The sequence below is a fragment of the Chiloscyllium plagiosum genome, chromosome 4 (assembly GCF_004010195.1).
Source record: "Chiloscyllium plagiosum isolate BGI_BamShark_2017 chromosome 4, ASM401019v2, whole genome shotgun sequence".
Classification (NCBI taxonomy): domain Eukaryota; kingdom Metazoa; phylum Chordata; class Chondrichthyes; order Orectolobiformes; family Hemiscylliidae; genus Chiloscyllium; species Chiloscyllium plagiosum.
Genome location: NC_057713.1, coordinates 100,797,686 through 100,809,643, shown reverse-complemented (window position 1 = coordinate 100,809,643; position 11,958 = coordinate 100,797,686). Strand labels below are relative to the sequence as shown.

At 40.8% G+C, this 11,958-nt stretch overlaps 1 protein-coding gene across 1 annotated transcript in view; it reads right to left on the bottom strand.

The window, feature by feature from the left end:
- The window catches only part of LOC122549503 (fibrocystin-L-like), a 218,614-nt gene that overhangs the window by 80,914 nt on the left and 125,742 nt on the right, over positions 1-11,958 (bottom strand). The window contains exons 44-47 of the mRNA XM_043689363.1: positions 9,842-9,921; positions 8,588-8,717; positions 6,707-6,836; positions 1,847-2,088 (exon numbers count right to left, since the gene is read on the bottom strand). Coding sequence (XP_043545298.1) covers positions 1,847-2,088; positions 6,707-6,836; positions 8,588-8,717; positions 9,842-9,921 — 582 coding nt within the window. The remainder of the gene's footprint in view (positions 1-1,846; positions 2,089-6,706; positions 6,837-8,587; positions 8,718-9,841; positions 9,922-11,958) is intronic.

Here is an 11,958-nt window from a genome sequence, read left to right as displayed (position 1 = left end):
GGAGGCCTTTCAAAGTGAGATAGCTAGAGTTCAAGGTCTATATGTTCCTCTGAGGGTGAAGGGCAAGGTGGGCAGGAATAGGGAACCCTGGATGACAAGAGAGATTGAGGCTTTGACCAGAAAAACGGAGGAGGCATGGCTTAGGGTACAGGTCGCTGGGATCAAGGGAATCTCTGGAGGTACACAGAGAATACAAGAGTTTACTGAAGAAAGAAATCAAGAGAGTGAAAAAAGGGCACAAGATAGCCTTGGCTGAGAAGATTAGGGTGAATCCAAAGAGGCACTTTAAGTATATTAAAGGAAAAAGAATAAATAAAGAGAGTATAGACCACTCAAGGACCACAGTGAACATGTATGTGTAGAGCTGCAGGAAATGGATGAGGTTCTTAATGAATGTTTTTCCACTGTGTTTACAATGGAGAAAGACATGAAGACTTGGGAACTTGGTGAGGTTAATGCTGATATCTTGGGGACAGTCCATGTCACAGCAGTGGACGTGTTGTATTGCTAGAATGTATGAAGGTGGATAAATCTCCTGGTCCTGACCAGATATATCCAAGAACACTGCAAGAGGCTTGAGAAGTAATTGCGGGGGCCCTGGCTGATATTTTTGCATCATTGTTAGCCATGGGTCAAGACTGGAGGGTAGTGAATGTTGTGCCATTATTCAAGAAGGGCTGCAAAGAAAAGCCTGGGAACTATCGACCAGTAAGCTTAACATCTGTCGTGGGTAAGTTACTTGAAAAGATTCTGAGGGGTAAAATATACATGTATTTGGAAAGACAGTGTTTGATTAGGAGTAGTCAGCATGGCTTTGTGAGTGGGAGATCATGCCTCACAAATTTGTTTGAGTTCTTTGATGAAGGGACCATCAAGGTTGACGAGGGTAGGGTGATAGACATTGTCTACATGGATTTCAGAAAGCCTTTGATAAGGTTCCACATGATAGGCTGCCCTGGAAGATTAAATCGCATAATATTCAGAATGAGCTAGCAAATCGGACACAAAATTGGCTTGATGGGAGTAAGCAGAGGGTAATAGTGGAAGGATGCTTGTCGGACAGGAGGCTTGTGACTAGTGGAGTGTCTCAGGGGTCTGTGCTGGGATCATTACTGTTTGTTATCCATAAAATGATTTGGTTGAGAATGTACAAGGCATGATTAGTAAGTTTGCTGATGACACTAAAATAGACGATATCATGGACAGTGTGGAATTTTATCAGAAATTGCTGCTGCAGCTGGGGAAGAGGGCCGAGAAATGGCAAATGGAGTTTAATATAGATAAGTGTGAGCACTTGTATTTTGGAAAGTCAAATCAAGGGAGAGGTTTCATGGTGAATGGTAGGGCCTTAAGAAGTGTTGTGGAACAAAAGGATCTAGGAGTTCAGGTTCACGGTTCTCTGAAAGTGGAGTCACAGGTAGACAGGGCTATGAAGGCAGCATTTGGCACACTGGCCTTCATCAGTCAGGGCACTGAGTATAGAAATTGGGAAGTTATGTTATAGTTATACAGGACATTAGTGAGGCCGCACTTGGAATATTGTGTTCAGTTTTGGTCACCTTCTGATACAGTCACACTCCCACCAGATATACACCAGAGTAGGATGGGGACTGGGGAGATAGGATGAGTAGATAGTGGCGATGGACAGGATGACAACAGGGTGAAAGACATGATATGAGGTGGTGAAACAGAAGATGCAGACATTTCCAATGGCCAAGCCACTCCTCTTCACCACATTTGGCTTAAGAAGTTTTGTATGACCCAATTTATAGTCCCTTCTGTCAATGTACATTAAAACAGCTTTATGAATTTGGATAACCAATGGCTAACGAACAGTTAACCTTACCTGTGTTAAACCCCTCAGGACATGCTTCGATTCGATCATTCCACTCAACTTGATTTGAGCCTCGAACAACAATATTACGGGTCAGTAAACCCACTTCTGCTCTGGCTTCAAACACAACGCCGTCAGGCAGGGGGATTGATACCCCCAGGTGCTGATACATGAGTGGCTCAGTTAGGTACAGGATCCGCCCATCATCTGAGACAGCCTCTATAATCCTAACCTCATTTTCTCTCTGGCTGTGGCTGCAAAGTTAAAGAAATATTTTAAAGACTGAAGAAAAGCCCAAGAGTTAAAGACCAGGAACAGAATTATACACCCATATTGTAAGGGAATGAAATATATTATATTTTCACTGTACCAGTATAAAAGATGATGATATAAATGATGATATAAATAATGTAATGTAAGGAAGAGTTTAGATAGATTAAACATAGCAAAAATGTTTTCAATTACTCTGGACAGATTTAAGATGACTGGAAAATAACATGGAGGTAACATGAGGAAACCTTCTCTATACACGAGGTATTCTGATGTGAAATGTGCTACCTGAACACCTCAATAGTAACTTTCAGAAGGTCATTGAATAAAAACACATGAAAGGAAAAATTACTGGGATATGGAGTCAGAGAGGGTTAACTGGATTGCCCTTAGAAAAATCTGATATTGGTTCAAAGGCCATATGGCCACCTTCTAGGATTATATGATATAACCACTGTGCCACCGTGCCGCCCACAACTGGGATATGGAGTCAGAGAGGGTTAACTGGATTGCCCTTAGAAAAATCTGATATTGGTTCAAAGGCCATATGGCCACCTTCTAGGATTATATGATAATTTAACCTTGTGTAACAAATTTGAATTCAACACAACTGCTGTGTTTTCAGATTGTGTTGAAAGTCTGCAAACTTTCATTTTTATACTGCCTTTCACAACTTCAGGTCCCACAGGAACTAAATGTACCAGGTTTCAAGGTTGACAGAATGAATAGGAAAAATGGCAGATCAGCATTACTGATTAGAAACAAAATTACTCCAGTGGTGAGGAAGGATATAACGAGCAGAAAGCATTCCGTGGAGATCGTATAGGTAGCACTGACCAACAGCAAAGGATCTATAACTGTAAAAAGTTTTGTATTCAGACTCTCAGGCAGCAGCTCTGAAGTGATAGATTGTATAAATGTAGAAATTAGGGTAGCAAAGCCAGAATAGTATTAATGGAAGAACTTTAACATCGGTGCTTGCTTGCCTTTTCCAATCTATCAGAACGGTAGTGAATTTTGAGAGTGTGGATGTAGATTTGCTCGCTGAGCTGGAAAGTTCGTTTTCAGAAGTAATCATTCCAACATCCATAAATGAAGCTGCATTAGAACATTATTTCAATGAGCCACCACACACTGCAGCACAGAGGAACTATGCAGAGCAGAGGAAAATCACCTATTCAGTGTATTCAAAAAGAACGGGTACACAATGAACATAGTCTGCCGATTTCTGAGCAACAAACCCAAACAAGCAGACAAAACACGTCCAGAAATCCTAGCCACTCTCCCCTACATCAAAGACATCTTGGAAATGACTGCCAGACTACTCAGACCCCTTGGCATCATGGTAGCCCACAAACCCACCAACACACTAAACAGCAGCTGATGAACTTGAAAGACCCTATACAAACAACAAGCAAAACTAATGTCATCTACAAAATACCTTGCAAGAACTGTAACAAACACTACATTGGACAAACAGGCAGAAAACTAGCCACCAGGATACATGAACATCAATTAGCCAGAAAATGACATGACTGACTCTCACTAGTATCTTTGCATACAAATGAGGAAGAACATCACTTTGACTGGGACAACACATCCATCTTAGGACAAGCCAAACAGAGACATGCACGAGAATTCCTAGAAGCATGGCATTCCAACCTCTATCAACACATACATTAATTTGGATCCTATTTACCACCCCCTGAGAAAAAGAAAAGGAAATGACATCATAGGAAATCATCATCACCAACCCAAAGAAACTCAAACATATAAATAGGTGGAGGGCTACACCACCAGTGCTTCATTCGGAAGCTCACTGAAGATATTACCTGGTATAGAGATGAAACATCTGAAAAATGAACCTTCCAGCTCAGTGAGCAAACCTACCTCAACCTGAGCTACAAATCTTCTCAAAACTCACTATTTAGAGAGTGTGTCCAGAATAATTTCCTACAGCAATATGCCCTTGTTGCAAGAGGACAAGCGATATTGGATTTAGTAATAAATAGAGATAATGCATAAGTACTCAATTTGGCAGATGAGACCAGTGGCGTTCCATAAGGATGTGCGTTAGGGCCTCAAGTTTTCACATTATTTATTCACAACTTGGATAATGGGATAGAAAATGATGTGTCCAAATTTTCTGATGATAAGATGTTGGGTGGCATTATTGGCAGTGTAGAAGATAGCATTAAATTATAAAGGGTTATTGCTTGAATAATTGCACAGGCAAAACTGAGAGTTCAATGCAAGCAGGTGAAAGGTTATCCATTTTGGACTGAAAAAGAATAGATCAGGGTACTTTCTAGATGGTACGAAGTCAAAAAAAGTATGTCCAAAGAGACTTGGGGGTTCAGGTGCATAAATCTTTAAAATGTAATTTGACAGGTAAACAATTAAGATGGCTGATGGAATGTTGGTGTTTATATCCAGAGGACTGGAGTATAAGGATGCAGAAGTTATGCTGCAATTTTACAAAACACTAGTTGATTTTATTTTGAGTACTTTGAGTAGATCTGGGCACCATGCTTTAGGAAGGCTACATTGGTCTTGGAAGGAGTACATCATAGGTTTACAAGGATGCTATCTGAACTTCAGGGCTTAAGTTATGGGGAGAGCTTATTCAAATTAGGTCTTTTTCCTCTAGAATTTAGAAGATTAATGTCTGATCTGATCCAAGTCATCAAGATATTAACAGGCAAAAACAGGATAAAGGTAAACTATTTGCACTAGTTGGGTGTTCTAGAAATAGGGCTATTAGTCTGAGAATTTGGGTCAGATATTTCAGGAGAGATGGGAGGAAGCACTTCTATACACAAAGGGTAGTAGGTATTTGGAACTCTCTTCCACCAATGGTGGTATATGTTGATCAGTTGGTAATTTTAAATCTGAGAATGGTAATTTGCTTGTTATGCAAAAGTATTGAGGATTCTGGGCCAAAGGCAGGAATATGGAGTGAGAGGTTATGCTGCAGTTATACAAAATACACCTGGATCCCATTTTGAATACGGTGAGCAGATTCTTCCACACCTAAGGAAGGATATATTGGCCTCAGAGGGAGTACAATGTCACAATATATGCTAATCAGTTGGCAATTTTAAATCGGAGAAAGATTTTTTTTTGTTAAGCAAAGATATTGAGGGATTTAGGCCAAAGGCAGGTATATGGGGTTAGACCACAGATCAGCCAGGACCTCACTGAATGGCAGAACAGGCTCAAGTGTCTGAATGGGCTAATCCTATTCTGGTCTTCTTATGCCAAAATGCTTTTCAATGAAGTATCTTGGAAGTGTAGTCAGTGTTGCAATATAGGAAATATGGTAGCCAATTTTACCTCAGGAAGCTCACACAAACCTTAATGAAATAAATAACTGGATTATTTCATGACCCACTCGGGAAACTGCGTTTTCAAACCTGTCTACTCCCAGGTTGTCACAAAAGTTAAACATTTGCCAATTTACTCAAATTTCACAATTTTCCCACCTGATGAACTCAGGTTAGCTGAAAATACTGACAAATTTCTGTATTTAACAATAAACCATTAGTTATTATGAAGAAATCAATTCCAACGACAGCAAATAAAACCATAAATGGTCAACGTATAAGTATATATAGGGAAATACAGTTCAATAGCACCAGTCCATAGGATTTGATAAGGTGTTCCCTGTGATTTTTTCCCAAGACCTTCTGTTCTCCAACTTCCTTGTTTCCAGATTCTTTCAGTTCTTTGTTGAAGATACAGGGTGGTTGGCATACTAATGGTACAGTCTTTCAGTCACTGGTTAGAGGCAACATTCTATACATGGTCTGAGAGATTAGCTAGCTATCTTGCAGGTTTTGGTTATTTTCCTGCAGACAAACAGAGAGAGAGAGCAAGCGAGAAAGCGAGAGAGCAATCTGCAGTTTCACACACTTTCCATTCATCTCCCTTAGGAGCAGTCAGATTTTTTTGTCATGCTGATGTCTCCTGGCCTCCATAACTTCTACTGATTGTAAAAGAAAATCAGCAATCGATTTCTGGGTATAGCTTGCTTTGCACACTCCAGTAGGACTGTGGCATTTTAGAGATCATCCCCAAGCCACTGTCCCAACCCCTAACAAGTGCTTGAACAAAGCAACAGTGCAAACACAATTCACAATGAGTTCAAGTGCCTTATTTTTACAAGTACAGTCACTCCTTGCATAGTCTTTGGTTTAAAACAGTTCTTTTCCCATTTTAGTTCCCAAAACAATGAAAGAAAAAAAAAGGACATGGCCTTTAGAATTATTTGTATGAAATGCTAGTTGAGAGATACATGTTTGCCTAAGTTCCAGGGAGAGCTCCCTTATATTTCTTTACAGTAGGACCATAGCATCTTTTATATCCACTTGAAAAAGCAGAGGGGACCTTGAGTTAAGAGCGCATGAGAAAATCAGCACTTCCGATGATACAGCGCACCCTATATACATCTCTAAAATGCCAACTTAGATTTTATGTCTAAGTCTCTTGATTGGGGACTTGATGTACAAACTTCAGATTCAGAAACAAGAGTACTACCCTCTGAACTATGAAAGACAAAATTGAACTCATGCTACCTAAACACAAGTGTTCCAGAAATACCTGTCACCGGTTGATGCAATGACGATCTTATCCCCTGGTTTCCACGTCACAGCTTTTTGTAAAATGAGATTGGAGGACCCTGCTTTGGCAGTCTGAGCTAAATGAGTCCAAACTACAGGAACAGGAAGGCCTAAGCAGGAGAGAAAAACAGCTCCTTGTCAAAATAGAATTAAAATTTGCTGCATATGCAACAAAGCTCCATTCCTTTTAATTCTTCAATTGTAAGCTTACAACATGGACAAAAAAATTGGCTTGCATTTCTGTAGCACCTTTACAAGCTCAGGATGTTCCAAATGCCTTATAGCCAATGAAGTACTTCCAGCTGCTTTTGTAATGCAAGGAATGTGGCAACCAATTTACACACAGTAGGATTCCATAAAAGCAATGTGATTTTGATTGGATCTTTTTTTTTAGCAGATGTAATAGGATTAACATAAGAAAAAACACAATTGACCATGCTGTATTTGCTTAAGACCGAAGACATAGGAGCAGAAATTAGCTTATTCAGCCCATCAACTCTGCTCTGCCATTCAATCATGGCTCATAAGTTTCTCACATTTTCCCCATTACCGTTGATCACTTTGACAGTCAAGAATCTATCTATTTATGTCTTAAATATACTCAATGACCTGGCCTCCACAGCGTTCTGTGACAGTGACTTCCATGGATTCACCACTCTCTGGCTGAAGACGTTTCTCCTTGTCTCCGTTCTAACAGGTCTTGCCTTTACTCTAAGGCTGTGTCCTCAGGTCCTAGACTCTCCTACCAATGGGTTATAGATTGGGTCTTCAGCTAATTAATGGGGTAACGTGGGGGTAGGGACGGAATTAGTTCATGATGAATGAGTTGACAGCACAAATAGAAGTAAATGAATATGACTTTATACCTGTCACAGAGATGGGATTGCATGGTGACTGAGATCATAAACCCAGATTCAAATTTATTCGACATGCTGCAAAAACTGGCAAAAATGAAAATGAGGTGAGGTAGCTTTGTCAATAAAAAGGCAGTATCAGTGTGGTAAAACAAAATAAAACAAAGAACTGTTGGTGCTGGAAATCTAAACAAAACAGATCTTGCTGGACAATCAAATGGAATTTTAACTTTTTGGAAAGGGGATTGGGGCTTAAGAACAGGGAAGTCTGGTTAAAACTGTACAGGATATTGGTGAGGCTGCACTTTGGCATTGTGGCAGTTCAAAAGAGATTCACTGAGCTGATGCCTGGGATGAAAAACAGTTAAAAGAATGAGGGGTGATCTTATTGAAAAGGCTCTGAGGGAGCTTGACAAGTTAGATATTGAGAAGATGTTTCCATTAGTGGGGGAATCTCAAACTAATTACAGGGGGCATAATTACAGAACAAAGTAAATTGAAATCACCATAGACCTTGAGAACCATAGGGCTTCTTGCATTAGAGACGGATATTTGGTAGTGGTTTAATCTGAGGGTCACCACACCTCAGGAGAGGGAAGAGCTTGAGAAGGGGATTAGTTCATGGTAACCTCAGCCAATGAAGGAATAACAGCACACTTATTTAAAACTGGATGTGAAGGAACTTCTTCTCCCAGAGGATAGTGAATGCCTAGAATTCTGTACCCCAGGGAGCTGTGGAGGCCAGACCACCGGAAGTATTTCAAGACGAGCTGGATAGATTTTTGAAATACTGTAATTGGGGAGCTGAGAGCAATGAGGAGCTGGCATGAGAGAGAAGTTGAAGCCTGGGGAAGATTACCCATGACTTTATTGAATGGTGGGGCAAGTTTGAAGGGCCAAATGGTCTAGTTATGCTTGTATTTATGTTCTTAAAAATGCTACATAAATGCACGTTTTTGTCTTTTGATGTTTATTCTGGGAACTTCAATTTGCACTCAAAGACTTACCATGAAGGTCCAGGGTTCCCTCTCGAACAGCCAGTGTCTTGGCTCCATACAGGGGCAATTCCTTTGCCCGGAGGTGACCATGCAGTGTGATTATTGCCTTGTGCCTGAATGGGGCGGATTCTGTTCCAATCTGGGAAATGGTTGAAAGCTAGTTTATTCAGCAAGAACTTTCAATATTCTTTTCTATAAAAGCAAATTTCAACCCTCAGCATCCATCCTGTTATGAAACACCCAGAAAATGGGATTTGTTTCTTTTTCCTCTGTGCTGGAATTGCAAATGATCATTCCCAGCTTTTGGTGGGGGGAGTGAAGGTGAGGGTTATTGTTGGGAATAATCCTCACAGGAAGGCCTGTGTGGGGCATTCATGGCTCTGAGTCTCAGAACGTTTAGCCTGTAATTGGAATAGACATAGAATCAGTAGTTGCTGCCTTTGATTTGTAGTCAAGTGGGGTCTGTGAATGTGGATCTGATCCTGGAAATGATGCATCTGAGATTCAGATCCTTAACATCCCTTTGTATCTGGCCAGAAACATGCAGCAAAATAAAAAAAAATCAAAAGCTTCAGTCACTTCGTTAATGAAACTGTTACTGTGAGATTCAGCATTGTACCCACAAATGACCCTCATTACCAGGTGGGCATCTTGTATCACTTTGTTAATATCTCATTTGTCTAGTAATCCTGTGTTGTGAGGCTTTACACTGGGCCAGAAAGCCAATAGGACACATTAGATGGGTCGGGTTGAAACCTATTGAGCCTTTTGCAACTTTTTGTACAGGTGCAAAGTCAGGGGTCACTGATAACAGGGAAACATCAGCTGATGGCCATGGCCAATGAGGACTACTTGGAAGAGGTGAGCTGAAACTGAAGTGTCAGCTGACCAAGAAGAGAGTCCAGACAAAACAGAGGCCAGAGGATGATGTATCTTCTCATTCCACTGTCTTCCTCTGTACCTAATGTGGCAGAGACTACTATTTCCAGAATGGGACTCCTGAGCATGTGCTTAACCCCCATGGCACAAACCACCATTGAGTGAGGCAGAAGGCCAACATCACTCTCATGCTGCATATGTTTCTTTCACCAATGAAGTATCGTAGAATCTAAAGCTCAAAAGAAGGCCATCATCTGGTTCTCCAACCCCTTTCTTCAATCTTGTTGTTTCTCTTTTCCAAATTTTTGTTCACATTTCTTTTAAATGGTGTATGGTAAGCTTATCCAATTTTGCACCCAGAAACAATCTTCTATGTGTTGTTACCTGGAACACTCCTCCATCTGTGATGAGAATGTTCTCTGTTTGAAGCTCAATGTCGGCTTCATCGAACACAAGGGTTCCACCTGTGGACAGAAGGAATGTTGTTTGTTGTTTAATGTTGACTGTGCTTACAGGAAATGCTGGAGAAATTCAGCAAGTCTGGCAGTCTCTGTAGAGAGGGAAAAACCAAGATAAGGATTTGTGTCCAATATGACTCTTCTTTGGAAGTGAAAGAAAAGTAAAAATGAAATTGATTTTATACTGTTGCAAAATATTGGGTTCGGGGTTGGAATAAAAATAGGGAAGATTGGGACAGAATAGAGGATAAGAGAAATAAATGATGAAACGGGGGATCGCCATGCAGTAGCTTGCTGAAGAGGTTGAATTACTCACTCCTGCTCTTGCTAGTTCTGATGTTCCTAAAGGTTGCGGAATGTCATTCCCTATTATGTTATGTTTTGTTCCATAACATTTTGCTATTTTCAGAGCTATTAGGAAAAAGTATGGGCATGGTACAAATGGATTAGTTCTTTGACAAGGGCCAAACAGACTATTTCTGTAATGTAATGATTCCAAAATGAAGAATTTATACCATTCAGTTAAGGATGCATAGGCTGGAGTCATTTTCTTCAGATTTGACTGGATGAAGGTCTCTAAGATCATCATGGGTAGGCATCAAGATAATTTTCCTTATGTTGGTGAGACCAGAATTAAGACCCATTTAAAAAAAGATAGTCACTCCATAAATCCAAATGGGAATTCATGAGAAATTTACCCAAAGAATGCTGAGAATAAGAAACTGATGATCACAGGGCATGGAGGAGGTAAATAGTGTTGATAACTTTCAGGGATAGCTAGATAAACACATTAGATTGAAATGATTGGAAGGATATGAGATGAAGAGAGAGTGGGAGGAGGTTTGTGTGGAGCATAAAACCCTGAACAGAGTAGTTGAGCTGAATAGCCTTTTTCTGTGCTGTAAAGTCAATGCAATTTCTAGCTCTGTGTTTTCATTTGTGCTACTCATGGGAAACACTAGGTATCCCAGGTTGTTGAGTGAGGCAAGGGAGGAAATAGCAGGGCATTTGCAAAAGTTTTCAATTGCTCTCTGACCACAAACAGTTGCCAAAGGACTAGAGGACAGCCAACATTTCTACCATTATTCAAGGGAGCAAGGGATAAACCAAGAAATTACAGGCCAGTTAGTTCTAATCTGGGTAATGGGGAAACTATTGGAAACAATTCTGAGGGACAGAATTAATCGCACTCAGAGAGGCAGGGATTAATTTAAAACAGTTAGCGTGGTTTTGTTAAGGGAATGTCATGTCTGACCACTTGATTGAATCTTTTCAAAAAAGTGACCAGGCGCATACATGGAAGCAATATTTAACTGGATCCAGAATTGGCTGAGCAATAGGAGGCATGATGTGGAGCACACAAACCAACAGCCACTCTCAGACAACAACTCACCAGGACAAAGGACCCGATACCCAACATGAGCAAAACCAACGTAGTGTACAAAATCCCATGCGAGGACTGCACAAAACACTACATAGGACAAACAAGAAGACAGCTAACGATCCGTATTCATGAACACCAACTAGTCATGAAACAACACGACCAGCTATCCTTAGTAGCCACACACACAGATGACAAGCAACATGAGTTTGAATGGGACAACACTACTATTATAGGACAAGCCAAACAGAGAACAGCCAGGGAATTCCTAGATGCATGGCACTCATCCACAGATTCTATCAACAAACACATCGACCTGGACCCAATATATCGGCCACTGCAGCGGACAGCTGGAATGGACAACCGGAAGCGGTAGAGCCAAACCACTATAAATGCCGGAGGAAACAACACAGAAGCGCTTCACCGGAGGCTCCCAAGCACTGAGGATGTCACCTAGACAGGGGACAAAACGTCTGAACACAAATTCCCAGCTCGGCGAACAGAACCACAACAATGAGCACCCGAGCTACAAATCTTCTCCCAAACTTTGAACAGGTCATAGAGTTCAAAGCAAGAAGATTATACTGGAACTGTAAAAAACACTAGCTAGGCCACAGCTGGAGAATTATGTGCTGTTCTGAAATCCATATGAGAGGACAGCT